An 18,084-nucleotide genomic window follows, 5' to 3' on the forward strand; every position below is an offset into this window, starting at 1 on the left:
TACCTAGGTGGGGGAAAAATTTCAACAAATGTCTCTAAACACAGCGATGTAATTTTACCAGTGAATCTTTTTTATGGTGAATTGTAACATGTTGCTTTTGTACCTGTGTGAACGTGCTCCATAAATGATGTGGTGTCAGAATAACAAAATGACAAAATTCTGCTATGGACAGAAAGACAGAAACATAGATTTCGACAAATGTAAATACACCATGCTGACTGCTTTTTGTTGATATCTATATTCCTGGCAGCTCTCTCTCTCTCTCTCTCTCTCTCTCTCTCTCTCTTATCTGTGTGTGTGTGTGTGTGTGTGTGTGTGTGTGTGTGTGTGTGTGTATGTTTGTGAAAGGCTCAACTTCATTAGAATGCAGGAGCAATGCTAGGCTTGCCCATATGTCACTAAACAGATCTCCATGTTTTATTTATCCCTGCTCTCTCATCACACACACACACACACACACACACACACACACAGACAAACACACTTAACCTCTTCAGACAAATATGTGTTACAAAAGGTTTTAAGCAGAGCGAACAGGTAAAAGGGGAAGATGTGGGAGTATGAACTAAAAATCAAACTCACAAACATTCTCCCTATGCAACGGCCCAAAAAGAATTGTGAATGCCTGTGTGTGTATGAGTGTGTCCATCTACAGGTGTAATAGTGAGAAAGTGAGACATGAAGTAGTTTTAAATAATCCTGGACCTACTGAAATGTCTGTGTGCATGTGTGTATGTGTGCGTGAAAGAGAGTGTGTGTAGGGTGGGGGTGTACGTGTGTGGGGGGATAAGCAGATGGAGAGACCAGTCCCCACTGGGACCTGTCATTCATCAAAGTCACCATCCAGCCCTGCAATTGTTTTCACCTACAGAGAAAGAGTGTGAGAGAGTCATATAGAGAGTCATAGAGAGAGAGAGAGAGAGAGTCTATATGTACAGAAAAGTGTGAAAGTGAATTCATAAAAATGTGTATGTGTGAGTTTCACTGTCAATGTTACATCTGAAAGAGAGACAGAGAGAGCGAGAGAGAGAGTAGAGCAAGTGAGAGTGCAGGTGTCCTTTCCCTGACATTTTACATCACTGTGGGCCATCAGTTATCTGTTATCAGCAGTTGTCCTGGGATTGGAGCATGAACAGACCCAGCCAGTGAGCGAAGTCTGTGAAAGTCAAACAACTGCAAAATACTCACTATTCTGGAACTACTGAGGCAGCTAAAGGTTACTCCTACAGCTGTAGCTCATGTGCTGTCAAATGTGTTCTAGTCTACTATGTAAACTACATACTGTGAAAAAGGAAAAGAGCTTAGAGGGCTAAAAAGATAACAGACATCTGTGTTCAAGCCAGACTTATGTGTGTATACTGTGTTCAGCATGTGTACAAGAATAGAGGTAGGGGAGTGGAGAAAAATGCCTCTGAATAGATTTCAGTCTATCTCTCTCTCTCTCCTGTGTCCCACTGTTAGCTGCGCTCCCCAGAGTGCCATGGGCTTATGATGTTTCTGTCAACAGCAATCCAGCAAACTAGTGCAAGACAAACCCCACAACAACGTTCATTTTGCTCTTCCTCTCCTCCCCCTTTTCAACAACTCCCCACTCTCCTCAAAGAGCTTTGAGAAAGAGTGAAAATTAAAAAAAAGACTGCTCTTACTCTCCTAAGACTCACTTCTCTCTCTCTCTCTCTCTCTCTCTCCCTGTCTCTCTCTGTCTTCCCCTCTCTCTCTCTCTTGTTCTCTCTCTGAGAATGATGCCGAGCATTGATATCCACTACTGAACTGTGCTGGGCAAGCCAAGCCTGCCACTTTGTTCTCGCTAATTACAGCATTAGGTGAAAATAACAGCCCAAATTGCTGCTAATAATTAAATGACAACTCTGATCTAAATCTGCTGCTGGGTTGGCCACACCGTGGAAGACAGAGCACTCAAAAAGCACCTAAAAACCTAAAATGCAGCATTTTTTCTTTCTTTCTTTACATATTTCTTTTTTTTTTTTAAATAAAATCTATTTAAAAAAGGATATTTTTGTATATATTTTATAATTTTGTGTAGATGTTAAACCACCTTGTGGAAAATAAGTAACTTTAGTAACTAAAATGGATATGATCTATTTTTAGAATTTAACTAAATTACTTTTCTAAGTGATTATTTCTCTTGCAGGACCCTGGATAATCTTTTACTATATGTAGCATACACTCTACAAAAAAAACTAATTAGACCATCTAATGTTGTTTTACAATCATTTACAATTAAACTATATATATATATATATATATATATATATATATATATATATATATATATATATATATATTATATATATATATATATGTATATATGTACACATACATTATACAGTAAGGTCAGATCCTCTGTACACCTTCACAATCTGAAATAAAGCAATCAAGATGTGATGCAAGTTTAGCTTTAGTAAAAAATATTGCATTTGGATTTTTTTACATGGCCCCTTCAGTTTCACAGGCCTACAAGTTTTGGACAGTTTCGTTGCCAGTTCATGTGTGACCTGTTACCTCCTTACTTTATGACAAATGAATGGCATAAAAGGTCTGGAGTTAATTCCGAGTGAACTTTACATTTAGTAGCATGAAATTTACATTTAGTAGCTGTTATCTTATTATGCGGTCCAAAGAGGTGTCAGTGCAAGTGAAGGGGGCCATTATTAGGCCTCAAAAACGAATCAAATCTTTAAGAGATATAGCAGAAACCTGGCCAAATTAACAATTTAGCAACACTAAACATTCTGGAAGACATCAGAAAACAAAGTAGATGGATGTTGATTTCTTTCTTTGGTGGTCTTCACAGCATCTAGTCAAAAACATTCTAAAGGATGTAGGCGTATTGTTGTCAAAGTCTACAATCCAGAGATGCCTTCCTGAATGTATCCCCTTAACACTCCAAGGCTTATTACACACTTAGATGTATTATTCAGTAACTATTCGATGGTGGGCCATTCAAGTGGTCAAAATCAGAGATTTTACTTCAAGATGGAAAACAATAGAAACATTTAATAGAAAAGTCAGATCAGATAATATCTAGAAAAAGCCTGTTAGTTAGCCTGCCTAGTTCTCAAAAAAGATTATCTGTACAGATGAAAGAAGGTAAAGAGAGGTTCATTATCCAAAGCATACTACATTATCTGTCAAGCATGATGGAGGCACTGTTATGGCATGGGTATGTATGGCTGCCAACATAACTGGGTCACTGATGTTTACTGATGATGTGACTGCTAATAAAGGGGTATACATTTATATCCTCATTTATCCTCAAATTCAGTCAAAAGCTACAAAACTGGTAGACTGGCACCCTGACCACAACTCAATAGAGCATGCTTTTTACTTTCTAAAGACAAAACAGAAGGCAAAAAGACCCATAAACAAACAACAGCTGAAGACTGCTGCAGTACAAGCCTGTGTGGGGGTGAGTGTGCAACACAGTTGTTGCGAACATAACACTGAAATTCCCATAGAAGCATATTAAAGCTGCACATTCCTCCTTCAATAAGATAATGTCTAAAGAATAACTTTAGATATTATTGTCGTTGTCCTGTTGTTTAACCACTCTAGATCTACTTAAACGAAACCTTTTGCTTCATATTCACCCAATCCACTCCAAAACAATTTGTTTTACATAAAATTACATAAACAAAACTGATGCATTCATAAATACAGTTTGTAACACTTTGTTACCATAAATAACTTAAATAATAAATAATTGATTTTAACCAAATGACGGCCCTTGTGTGGTACGCTTCTTTTTTCTTTCCAAGTACTATAGCTTTTTTTCTGAATGCATACAGGATTCGCAAATAAATATGTAGTATTCTTAAAACTGTTCTTATATTCAAATTTATCTTAATATCAAGTAGTACTATTAAGAAGAATGCACTTATATTCACCATATCTGACACTCAAACTTTTTTCCTCTTGTATGGAGATGATTGTGAACGTCCTGACGTCCCTAGAGATGAGCCCAAGGGGATGGAGGGAAATGTGGATGTACATTTTAAATAGCTCCTTCCCCCTGCCCATGGCCAGCAGAAATAATAACAGGAGTCATCTGAAATCAATCAGCGCGGCCGGCTAACTGACTACTCGTGCCGTGCCGATCGATGGCAGCACCGGCCATTGTACGGCCAAATTGCCGCTACCGTCAGCAATTTGAAGGAGCCGAGGGAACGAGGCAAACGGAACGTAACGAGGAAGAGGAAAGTAGCACACGGTGGGTACACTTATCAAAGACAGGGGTTTGTATGGTTCAACGAGACAAGTGTGTGTGCACAAGTGAGTGAATGCACATACATACGTGAGGAAGAGCAGAACTATGGACTATTCACTACTAGTCATGTAAAAGTGAACAGAACAGAAGAGACAGAATAAAAGATTCTGAAAGTAGAGAAAGAGAGATGCAAGACAAAGTAAGGGATGGACAAGGAGAAAATGAAGGGGGGAAGCAAAGAGTGAGAGTAAGAGAGAGAGAGAGAGAAAGAGAAGAGCAAATGTGTGCGTTAGAAGGGAAAAGGGGGGCCATCAGAAATCCAATAGTTTAACCTCTGTTTGAGAGGCAATGGTGGCCAGTGAAGGACAGAAGGAAAAAATCAATACGAGCTGATTTGCAGAAGCTAGAGGTGTGGGAGGAAGAGGGGGAAGGAGAGAGAGAGAAAAAAAAGATGGCATAGATGAAAAGGAAAAACACTTTTTTAATACTCTTTGGATCAAAAAAAAAAAAAAGCATAAAATGGAATGCAACCTGCAGATGTAACGAAACTGACCTGTCATACTGAGGGTTTGGCTACTTTTGACTGAGCCTCCATTGGAGTATATAAATCACTGTGGACGGAGGCGAGCGGCCAGTGTGTATTTATAGCAGTAAAGAGGTCTTGGTGTTCTGAGCGAGAGCAGGATTTACCTGTAGGAGAGAGCAGACCCGGCGACAGGAGGCCGTGAACGCTGTGGGGGAGGAGCCTAGAGCTGTCCTGCATGGTCACCCCCAGGGAACGCTTCGGAGGGCGGCCCGGACGAGAGCTGGAGAGGGAGGGGGAGGGGGAAGAGAGATAGCAAGAGAAATTATTGTGTTGTTCAAGAGGCTGATGTTTAATATATCAGTTATTAACACTTTGTTTCTTGTTAAAATAAAACAAATCTATTAGTCAGTCACCTAATTGCATTTGTTTGTTTGTTTATCAGAATACATTAAACCACAAGGACAATTTGAGTAATCAGGTATAACCTAACACTGTTCATCATACTTCCTCTGCCTGCTGAGTGTGGCACTCAAGTGTACTCACACATGCTCACACAAACACACACACACTTATACACATACACCACTCCTCACGCTTCTTAAAATCACAGTTGGACAGCAGCAGGTAAGAGATGCACTGAGAGAGATTTTACAGAAGGGAGCTGCTATACAACTGTGCATAGACGATAATGATCACCTTGAAAAACATATGCCTCAAGGTGAGAAAGACAGAGAGAGCGAGAAAGCGAGAGAGAGAGAGAGAGAGAGAGAGAGAGAGAGAGAGAGAGAGAGAGAGAGAGAAAGAAAGATCTGATAAGGATCCTAAGCTGTGCAGGCATATTGTTAGTAGGGCAGGGTGCCTGATGCAGGATGAGTGATGCTATTTCTCTCCTCAAGTTCATAAGACAAGAGACAGAGAGATAACTTCCCTGCAGGTTCCAAGAAACACTTGCGCACACACACACACACACACACACACACACACACAGTTTAAAAAGCGAAATACGCATAGCATCACACACTCACTCTGGCACTGGAACATATATTTGACTTTTACTTGTTACAATACAAACATACACACACACACACACACACACACACACACTGTTGCAAACTGCAAAAAGTCAAAGTGTAAGTCAGTAGTTACACCCACTATATATATGTCAGTCATTTATATTTTGTGATTTTAGGCACAGCATGTTTTTTTTTTGAGGATTTCTGTTCTGTCCTGTTGTAGAAGACATTTTTATCTTCAGTTTCTTGACTGACTGTGTCTCATTTGCTTTTAGAATCTGCTATTCGTTCACATACCCATGCAATGTTTCCTGTGCCACTGGCTGCCACACAACCCCAAAGCATAACAGGTCCATCAACATGCTTAACAGTGGTCCTTTTCATCAAATGTCTTTTTCAACATTCTAACTATATCCATTTTTTTCAGACTTCAGGCTTCAGCAATGATGCATGGTAGAACAAGTCCATGACTTCTCCGCTCTTGTGTCCCCCTATTTGACAGCAAAGGACCTGCAGGAGCAGGTCCTTTGCTGTCATATAGGGGGACAGTTCTTAATGAGTAACATAAGTCAAAGGTTCTGAGATTTTTTTACACCTGTAAAGGCATTAAGACACTTTGCACAGCATATCTATTTTATTTCATTCTTTTCCATTAAAATACAATAAATTCACTATATAAACATTACACGTTCAGTTGTCAGTATGACCAATCAAAGGGTAAGTAATGTTATTTATATTGGCTGTTTTTCTAATAGAATGTTCTGGAAATGTGCAGTAATGGGCAGTTATCATTAATGATTCGAGCACTCCTACTTTGTTAGCAATTACTTTTGCTACTATAATGTTAATTTCTGCCAGCGCCTTAAGAAGATTTTTTATGTAATTCTTTTTGCACACTACATTCATGCTACTACAGTGGGATTAATATTTTTTTCTAGCATGAACATGGAAGGAACAGCTCAAGCCCAAACTAGCTTGTCCGTGTGTTAGTCTGCTGATCTCTGTGCAGATCCCTGCTTGGTGTATGCAATAAATGGTATTATTATGAACAATCTGTTGTTTTACTCCATGTAGAAGGGTCTTGGAAAATAATTAGTCATCTCACTGTTCCAATACTGAGTCTCCATTTCCGAAGAGGAAAGCAAATTGAAAAACAACATGGTGGGGCAGGGTCGAGTTCTCAGGGGTCACCTGAGAGTGAGATGGAAAAAAATAACTCTACTAACATGCTAAAATCTCTAGCAAACTAGCCCATCAGACATACATGAAACGCTTTCACACCTGCTTAAGCAGCCTTTTCCTCTTGTGCTTGAAAACAAACAGGGAAAAGTTCAGCTTCCTCCAGAGAGAGTTCTTTTTGTTTACAGGTCTTTTCTTTTTGTTTGCTCTGAGGTCTTTTCTTAAAGTCATTTCTACAACCTAAACCCACAACATGTCGAGTTTGTAAGGAATATATCTGCAGTGAATATGTAGTAGAACTGTTCAAATAATTCTAGACATATGGATGGACTAAATCCAATCATTTTGGAATTAAAATTGGAAAGATAGCATAAGAAATACAATACAAATATACACAGAGTCAGAGTTTCTCCTTACTTCTATTAAAGTGTGTGACTCAAACACACTTTGGCGCGCTCCTGTGCAATGTGCACACTGCAAACTTGTTTCTGTTATGGTAAAGACAATTGTGCTCAACCCCCTCGGGACTCTTAAAACCATTTTCTTCTTTAGCTGGGTATTGTTAGACGCCAAACAAGCCTTTCCTTGCCCTCGACAGGTGCTTCCCTTACATTCAGACCCATCCTCTCACTTCCAAGAACAAAATGACAAGCTCTACATGCTTCAGTCAGATGCTTTGATGATATGATGGACTTTAAAACTGTTGTCTTGGTACAATATGTGTTTGTGCTGGGCATGTGCATCTTCTTATCTGCTTCTTCCTGGTCAGGGTCGCGGTGGGAATCATTGGGCACAGGGCAGGAACAGCCCATGGACAAGGCACCAGCACATCTCAGGGTACCACACACAACAATTCAATCACATACTCACATCTAGGGGTAATTTAGCATAGCCAAGTCAGATACCAAGTGGATTTTTAGGGGTGAAAGAAAACTGAAGTACCGCAAGGAAAGCCACACAAACACGGGGAGATCATACCAAACTCCTCACAGACAGAGACCTTCAACTTTTTTTTCTATTAAGATGTATGCTGTACACTTACATACTCCAGAAAATTATTTTAATCCAGAAACTGTTTAAATTACTGAAAGACCAATATTACCAACTGCCCATTCAACTGCCAATTGTGTCAACCAGCATAGGATTCACACTTAATAATCTCTGTCTGCTCTATAAAACCCCTTAGACTAATTACACTTATCGAAGCAGGACTGTACCACTTGAATGCGTTCTCTCACACTCCTAATATATACTTACTACAAATACATGTTTAAAAAAGCTGACATTTTTAATTTAGTGTGGGATCACACAGTAATCAGCCTAAAGCATTACTGGCCCACCAGGAATCATAACCCTCCCGAATACCCAAACAGTATTTTTCAGAGGAAACATTAAATTATACGAATATATTGTATTACATGTAATATATTTGTGGAATTACTTAATAAAATAATCTCATACAACACATTTTCATCTATGGAGCAACAAATTAAAAATGACAAGACCCAAATCAGGCCTCTAACAAAATTCTCATTTACAGACTACTATATATTTCAGGTGACAGTAATTATTATTTGTACATTTATATAATGAATTACAGACTATCTTACAATGTTCTCATATAGGGTATTAAACTTTTGCATGACACTTTACGAGAAAAGACTTCCTATAATTCTTAACCTCTGTCCTAAAATTTAGTTGCAAGGCAGGAATCAAGCAGGAAAGTGTATTTAAACTAGCACAGGCAGTCCTTAAACCCCCAGATATTTTCATACAGCCACAATGCAACCTACACTGCAGTCTTCCCCACAGTCAAGACAGATCGAGGAATACATACACACACACTCAGGCACTTTTGCATACACCCCCTCTCCCTCTGACACACACACTCACACACACACCCACAGAGCTGCGGTCCCATCGGGCTGGAGAAACAGATGGCTGGGAAAAGTCATTCACACGTTGCTGCTGGTTCTGCTCGCCAGAGAAGAAAAACCCTGTCAGTCGACTCTCCTGCCGCAGCTCCCCGGCGACGGAGCGCCTCTGTTCTGGGGAATCGGTGGAAAAATGGGTTACTAAGCACTTTCTATTCCCCCAGCAGCCTCGCAAATGTGCCCTTGTCATCTCTTAAACGGCCTCATTCAATATTCATGCCCCAACGACACCTGCTCTTCTGCCTAAAACTAAGCAGGAGGCGGGCTTATTCAGGAACTGCACTATAAAACACACCCCTTTGACTAAGGTTATGTGACACGGATATTAGGGCTGAAACCTTTTGGTATTTTGGCACAGGTGTAGATATTAATAGCTCTCACACTAGATCAGAAATCAGTTTAAAAGTCAGAGGTAGAACAGAGAAAGTAGAGGAAAAGTGGGGGGCTGAAGAGGGTGCGGAGGGAGAACATCAGATTTCACCAAAAATTTTAATGGGACGCGGTTTAAGCAACAACAAAGGCGGCAGCTGAGGCGGGAGGGAAAAAATGTACAAGTCAGGGTGCCTTTGAAGATATTTAATTAAAATCTAATCCTGCATTCTTAAAGGCTCACATAAATTAAGCTGTCAGTCAGGAGATTTATGCATTCACATTTGCATATTGCATACAATTCATCAATTACTCATGTTTGAAAGGCTTGAGTATCCCAGGGAGAGGAGCTGCCAGTGTGCCAGCCGAGAGAGAGAGAGAGAGAGAGAGAGAGAAAGAAGGGGGGGGGGGCTCCTGGTACCCACTGATGCCCAAGAGAAGTCAGTCTCCATATGTCCATGCATTCAACCAATACTGCTGAAAGCCACCCCCCATGATACACACACTATGTGTTTGGAGGAAACAAACTAATATTCATACTCATAAGAAAAGTGCTGCAATCAGTTGGGAAGAAAGATAGTAGAATAAACTAAATACTTTTGTTTTACTACACTAATGTAAAATGTAATTGCATTTTTAATAACATGGTGAGTTATGCATATTCTTCACTCTCATGAAATGAGAAACATAAAAAAGTTGAAAAAAGTAGATTTTTCTATGCACACACCTTTAACTTATGCTTATTATGAATATCAAAAATATAAATAATAATATAAATATAAAATAAAAAACATTACAAAAGTACAGAAGCCTGGTCACAAATTATGCTGTTTTTTAACTACACTTCTACTTTCATAATATACTCAGGGTAAAGCTAAAATGAGAGTAATGTGCTGTAAGATGGATTAAAGAAGAGGGCACCAGGCTCTAAAATAACTACTGCTTTTAAACCACCCTGCTTCATGCTGACCAGCCCCATCCTCTCACATGACCCCTGATGAGATGTCAGCCTTGCTTACCATCACCCCTACCCCACTACACATGACACCCACATCCACAAACACGCATTCACAACTTACCTGTAATATACTGTCTGTGGAAGGCCACAGTGAGCGCTTTCCTTAAAATGTGCCAATGCTCCTCACTCACAGAATGTTCAAATAACACTGCAGTGCTTTACTCACAGATGTCATAAAAGGACACTTTGTAGGCAGCGGCAGTCATTCGGGACACAGCCATTACTGGGTCATGGCTAAGGTTAATGCTGAGGTCAGGCTACAACTGCATTTAGGGTTCTCCCACCCTTCTCATCTCACAGCAGTCAAAATGCACTTGCCCTTATGTCTGTTGTCAGAAACACAACACAAATATGTACTACTTTACTACAGCTTTAACCACTACTCGCTTTAGATAAATGTACTACAGATAAAACACACTCAACTTACATAAGCATTCACAGACAAGTACTTGCGTGACAACACATACAAGGTCACACCTGCTGTTATCTTGTATGTACATTTGTTTAGCTGTCACTCTGTCTGTAAGTGCACTGAACGTTTTATAAAGCAATCCAATATGGTGCGGATTAAAGCCATATCCCCAACACTTTTAATTTGGACAAGGCACTTTGGCCAAGGCAGTGTGTATGTGGGTCTCTCTTTTTTCACAGGCTAGTCTCACACTGTGTTCCATTATCTTGATTGGCGATTGTCTGATGAAGACCATTGTTAGGCGTAACTACCAGCTTGGCTTTAAGGCAAAGTCAGGCCGAGGGCGGCGGGTGTAACCAAGGCAACACCAAAAAAATCAAAGCAAATGTCTCCAACCACCTACTGGTTGGCTCTGGTTGGGTCTGGTTAAAAATCATGTGTTTGGCTTAAAGTTAAAGAAGAGAATGGGGCTTAATAGCGATCTTTTGTCTTTAACTGCAAAGATCACTTTTACCACAAATGTACTAATTTGTAAGTCTCCTATAATGTTGTGTATTATTGTATGTGTGTAGTGTATGCCACACCCCCATAATCAACAATGCAGACAAGGTAATAAAGTAATATTAATTGTAATATAGAAAACATCCTGATCAGATTAAATGGAGGTGTAATGGTTCAGTGTTGCATAGAACTGTGAACACAGGACTGTTTTTTCAAGAAGTAATATTGTGATACAATATTTTTACCATATTGCCCACCTCTACTTTATGCACACCATTTATAGATTATACCATCATCAAGAGATTAGCAATCTCTGGTGATGCCACAACCATCCGTCTATCCCATCCTCCTCCAAGCTCATTTAGCTGTTCAGTGATGTTGCATTAGCAGCAGTTAAACAGTGGTTTAAGGGCTTTATTTTATTGGTTGGCATCAAAACTCAGAGGCATTAAAGGCCCTGGCTCGGGTACAGAATAAGACACCAGCTCTCTGATTGGTTAATGCAGGAGACTTACAAAGAAAATGATTCCTGAGACACATTTAAAGTAAGGGTCAAGAGTTTATGGTGACATCTATTTGCCATCACCACACCTCACACACACACACACACACACACACACACACACACACTGCCTCAACCCTGGCCCCATAGCCCCACAACAGCCCTTTTGTTCACCATTATTAACTGAGAGAATTCCTCTGTTTTGGATTTTATTAAAAAACTTGTCCTGACGGCGTGCACAGAACCGTTTCAAGTGGGCTTACGTGTACAGTGTAACTTTTGAGTGTCAAGAAAGAAGGGGTAGAAAGAAGGGATAAAAAGAAGGGCGGGGGGATGGGAGCACTTCCCTATCTTCTAAAGAAGAATCGGTGCTCCTGAATTTCTTTAAGTGCTGCCTTCGACTGACACCATGTAGCTTTTAGCTTAAGTAGCCAGCACTCATAATTCCCCCTCCCTCGTTTTAACAGTGCCACTGCAGAGCTACTGATGGTATTGAATAAATGTCAAAAGTCTTCTCCCACTGTCCACTCAGAAACAGAGACAGGGAAAGTGAGGTGTGGCTGTATTTATGGTGTACTGGGAGGAGCAGGGCGGGGCTGTTTGTTTGTGAGCCATTATCTTCAATCATCAATCAAGATGGTGATGCAAATGTCACAAGTGCATCTTCTGAGTGCACATAGGAGACTTCCACACCATGCATTTTTGTGTGGCAGTATGAATATCCATCAACATTGAGGACAGTAAGTCCACTGAGACCATCTGAATTTCTAAGACACACACACAAGGCAAACACTCAGCCACAACTACACCCTCAAAACATCTAATTAATGACATGGTTACAGATATATTAAAAGAAAGGTCCTGGAATTCATGTTGCCATCAAGTTGTTTTTTGAATAATTTTAAGCAAATCCTGGCTGGATTGTTAAAGATGTTAAAGTATTTACAAACTTGTTTCCCTTTATCTGTAAGGTTCCCATTTCCGAGATAGCAGCTGAGCCTATGTTGTTGTTTGTAAGGTGGGAATACTGAAAGAAGCAACACAAAAATGCTATGTAGTCCAGATGTGCCTATGCAAGTATGCATTCATTTATGTATATAAGAGGGAGATATATATATATATATATATATATATATATATATATATATATATTTAGAGAGAGAGAGAGAGAAAGAGAGAGAGAGAGAGAGAGAGAGAGACAGACAGACAAAACAGACAGAAAGGGGGGACTAGGCAGGTCAATAGAGACTGCTCGAGGGGATTGTTTCTCCCCAGAGAAACCCCTCCTAAACTGTGGTTGACCCATGGACCTGCACATAGCCACACACTCTTTCTCTTTCTCTCTGTCCATTTTTGTCACTCTCTCTCTCTCTCTCTCTCTCTTACACACAAACACACTTTCATCTCATATTTAAAGCCTCCCACAACATTTCTTTTCCAGATCGCTTCACCCTTTCATCCCTGCTCCCTTGGTCTGCCCACCATCTTCTTCCATCCATTCTTTTATTCTCCTTTTATTCTGTCTATCATTTACTTTCTCTTTCTCTCTCTGCAGGTCTGTATCGACTTTGCATTGAACAGATGATGATCCTATAATTAAGCACAAGGAAGACAAGGAATAAGAGAAGGAACGAGAGACATAAAGAAAGAAAGTGAGTGACTGTCATCACCTGTTGAAATACAGCTCAATGTGGGGCCTTATAAATAGCAATGCGCTGATAAACAGTGCTGTGCCTCCACAGAATGTACACTCTCTTAAACTTAGGGCAGACCAGGCGATGTCCGAAAGAATGTTTTGGAGCATGCCTCAGTTAAGCAGTGATAGATCTGAAGCAGCCGGACTATGAGAACGGCCTTGACAGTGTGTTATCTGTGAGTGCTCACACACAGGGGGGCATAGAAAGAGGCCTGTGGTGTGTGAGAGAAAGCAGACATTCAGAACTATACACTGACTCTCTCTATCTCTTTCTCTCTGTCCCTCACTTTCACACATACACACACAGAAACAAACAAAAGTAGATTATGAACTGCCATCCAAATGTTTGGAATGTCATACCAACTATTTTGCCTACACAATTTAAATTTAAATAATAAACCATGTATTTATACCGCAAAATGGAATTATAAAATGCTAAGCAATGTAATGTAAGTAATTATTACCTATCTTTTAAGTTACATTTGTGTGAATGGTTTAAAAAAAAAAGTATTTTATCCAGAATGTAACTTTCCTTCTATTAGAAATGTTACGTTAACATTAGAATCATTTTATATATTTAACTGCAACCAAATGAGATTTTATTAGAGATGACAGATTTATTTTCAGATAGTCTTGAGTATCAGCCAATACCGATTCAGCATTTCTTCTTTAAATTCTAGCTTTAAATTGAGTTCATTGTGGCACTTGACTTAGAAGAAACATCTATAAGTAGAAAGGTAAACTTAATTTGCTGAAATGCTCCATTTCTCCATAGAAAAAAAACAACAATATCATCACACAGTTTGAGTGTGTGCCATTTTAGACTACATTTGACTGGATTAATTTTTTCTCTCCAATATCTCATCCAGCATTTTTTGCTAATTTCAAACAGATACTGGTCCTGAAAAAATATTCCAAACCGTGCCACCCCTGCTCTATTATCTAAATGAAACAGTCTGGCCAAAATAACCAGCTCACTGATCAATTCTATGTCATTGAACTTCACAGTCCAAGTTTAGAGGGTACTGTATGATTGAGGAGATTCAGACAGCAGATTTGGCAAAGACTAACACTAGGGATCCGACCAAGCCAAAAACAATCTGCTCTCTTTTTTCTGCTATCTACAGTCATAAGTGACGATCTGAGAGGAATATAACAGATTGCTTCACAATCTGACCAACTGTGCAAAGTAATAAGTAATGGCCTTGTTTTTAATAAACTGTATTTTTGAATCCAGTCACATATACACATTCACACGGGTATAAACACATGAACACAAAGTTTCTTAAATACTAGGTTGTGTTCCCTAACATCTGATTAGGGGCTTAATGCTAAGAAGCTAAATGTTGGAGTAGTATATCAGTGACCAATGGAAAAACCAACAGTTTGGACGTTAACCTCTCTTTGAACCTCACACTCACACACACACATACTCGCACATGAACACTTAGCCTCACACTTTCCTTTTTTTTCTCTCGTTTTCTCTCTCTTGAGTCTCAAGGTTCAGATCCCACTCAATTAAATTAGATCTGCTTCCCGTAATTGTGCCACTCACAACGCCAAAGCTGACAGCAATCGGCTTTTTCCCCCTGTGCTCCAGGCTGGTCCCCTCCACCCCGTGCCTTTGTGGGAGCCAGCAGGAGAGGACTGAGTTGGGGGGGGGGGATTCCATCTGACATGGAGGATTGGGAGTTCGCCTCCAGACAATGGCAGGAGGCTGGCACGCGGATTAAATTCTCTGACATTATCAACCTGCCTGCCGATTCTGGGCAGAGGGGGCGGAAGAAACAGGGCTCTGTGAAATGCCGAACAAACCCGCTCTCTCACTGCTGCTCAGTATCTCACCTCGGATTACTGTCACTCAGCACTAAGAGAGAGAGAGAGAGAGAAAGAGAGAGATGGAGAAAGAGGAGGGATTCAGCCCTCTTATTTATTTAATAGCCCGTGCCTTAATCTGTTTCAAAACATTGTGGGGAGGGAAGAAATGTCATGGGAAGATGTAAACACAGAGACGCAGTGGCTCTTGTACCTACAAACAGACTCACATCCAAACTTAACAACTCCCTTTTTTTGTCCATCCCCAGAACGATGAACAAAAGTCATAGGAGCTACTTTCTCAGAGAAAATGTTTTGGGGTTTTTTTGCGTGATGGAGAAAACATACTCAATTAACAAATTCAAATGTACCACACACCTTACTATGCACCTTTGTTTGACTGTGAAAATAAAAATTCTGCTTCTCATGAAGCTGAACTGTGTACTTGTATGCTTCAAAAAGCATTTCTTTCTCAACCACTGAAATGAGACTATAGCAGTGCTGGCCAGTGGACAGTTAAAGATGCCTATTGCAAGATCAGTCAAGTGCAATGTAAGAATCATTTAAATTGTCTTCACAGTTCCATAAGAAAGTACTTTAAGGAGAGTTAACTATTCTTTTGGGGATTTGTTCATACAGAATGGAATAGCACCCACTTGAACCCACTGTAAGTGTGCAGTAAGTCATTGAGAGCATGTGGAGAATCGTCTAAAAGGGTCATGAGTTGACACTATTGGTCACTGTGATATCATTTGCCAGCACCAGCCCTTTCAAAGCTCAAAGTTTCAGGAGATTGAACGTCTGTTGCTTTGATCAGTCATGTGAAACTATGCATGTCAGACTTCACCTGCAGAAAACAATATCCCATCAGGGCCCTACTCCCATTGCACCATGACCCAAACCGATAGAAACAATGGCTCTGAAACCAAAACCGTTTCTAATAAAAACGGCTTCACCACAAAGCACCAGAAAAGGTAAAGTGTCTCAGTGGAACAGAAAAGTCCATTAGCTTCAGATGCCTCTCTCTCCAAAGGGTTAAGGATTTGCTAATGAATTTAGCTTATTAGCATGGGATTACATGAAAGCATACTCACTTTGCTGTAGGCTTGAGGGTGAAGGCTGGGGCAAAGGCCAGGATTAGGGGCTGTTTGTGATGTTAGGGTTAACAGCTAGAGGTCAGAGACCTAACACCCACAGGCCAGACCTGCACAGTTTACTTACTGAGCGATTCCAAAACCAACTGCAGTCTGCCATCACACAGGGTGCCTTGCTAATGCAAAGCGTCGCTCAGCTGTATTGATAAATACCAAATGTAATCCCTGCGCTCATATTTGGAATTGTAATGCTTTTGGCAGGGTCTAAAGGGTCACCCTGACCCTTCTGCTGTTTCAGGCAGATTGCACAAGGTTGAGTTGATTAAATGCATTTGATTCTTTTAACAGCTCACAGCTCCATTCATACGACATTGTTCACACAAGACCTACACATGATTGGCCAAGTATGGCCCAATGCACATATAAAACACTTACATGTATCTATTAGTTTAACTTAAAGAGACAGTTATTATTAAAATAAGCAGCAGCAACTATATGTATACATAAAAGATGCCATTAAATGCATTTATTCAGTATGTTAAACTCCTCTCTGCTTCTATCCATGTAGTTAGCTGGCTAGCAGAACTGCATAATCTAAAATGCTGCTAGGCTAGGGTTAGCTAGGGAACAGCCTAGCATGGATGCCTGCCAGCTTCCCGTGCTTTCACCATGTTTTTGGATATTGTAGCACCAGGCAAAGCTGTGATCACAAGGCATGGTTTACATAGCAACCAGAGGTTGTGTGTTTTTTATCAGAGCGTGGTGGTGAAATCCGTGCTTAAAAACAGATGAATATTTTAGGTAGGACAAAAAAGTAAATACAAAATAAACTAAAGCACCATTTTCTCAGGTGGTGGCCTTAACATGTACACTGATGTAAATTTTTGGGGAGTGTAAATATTATTTAGTCAAGCCTGTTTGTAAAACTCTCTTTTGCTTAAGCAAGATCTGCATTTAAAAGAAAAGACGATAGTGTCTGAGGTTCATGGTATGTCACTTTTTTGTCCTGAACTTTTTCAAGTATGCCAAAGTAAATGCACTTTTTCATTCTAGGGCATCTTTGAATATATGTAGAATGCTTTCATAAATGCCCAGTGTGAAAAACATGTCCACTGAATTTATATGGAAAATATGAGTCCAACATGAAACATTTGCCTTGACACAAAGATGACGTGATTATTACTAGATGCCCTTAATTAGATGGATGATGGTTTGCTACTGCACTGTCCGTTCGTATACAGGATTCAGCCCTCGTCTAGTTTAGATATGATAAGTAACTAATCTCCATGCTCTAGCAGGTCACCATGGTAATGTCCCTCTGATCAATTTCCTGTGCTTGCCCATGCATCCTGAGAGGCCATAAACGTTCATTAGAGATGCTCGGCGACGGTTAAGCATGTTTGGAGAACATGTCTAAATGCACAGCTGGGAACAAACAGCCACTAAGTTCAAAAACACACACATATATATATATATATATATATATATATATATATATATATATATATATATATATATATATATATACACATACACTCAGATGTGCACACACAACCACTCAGACATATGCACACATTTGTTTATCAACATGTGTCTAAACAGAACTAATTCTAAGAAGCAAGCTGGGTTAACAATAACCTTTCTGCTGAAAGTGACTGCAATAAACCCATAGCTTACATTGTAAATGTAATATGCAATATGCAAGCAACACTTATAATATATTAATTACATATTATTACATATTAAAGTATAAAGTTAGGTCACAACCATATATTTTAGGAAAACTGTTAAGAATAG

The 18,084-nt window shown here is 39.8% G+C and overlaps 1 protein-coding gene across 5 annotated transcripts in view; it reads right to left on the reverse strand.

Annotated features, from left to right (window-relative positions):
- dacha (dachshund a) overlaps window positions 1–18,084 on the reverse strand; it is a 115,296-nt gene that overhangs the window by 59,134 nt on the left and 38,078 nt on the right. For all 5 annotated transcript variants that reach the window (XR_011977827.1, XM_072662107.1, XM_072662106.1 and 2 more), the window contains exon 2: window positions 4,919–5,034. Coding sequence is in view for 4 of the 5 variants with exons in the window: in XM_072662107.1 (XP_072518208.1) it covers window positions 4,919–5,034 (116 nt within the window). In the remaining variant the exon portion in view is untranslated. The remainder of the gene's footprint in view (window positions 1–4,918; window positions 5,035–18,084) is intronic.

The sequence above is a fragment of the Salminus brasiliensis genome, chromosome 18 (genome assembly GCF_030463535.1).
Source record: "Salminus brasiliensis chromosome 18, fSalBra1.hap2, whole genome shotgun sequence".
NCBI classification, from domain to species: Eukaryota; Metazoa; Chordata; class Actinopteri; order Characiformes; family Bryconidae; genus Salminus; species Salminus brasiliensis.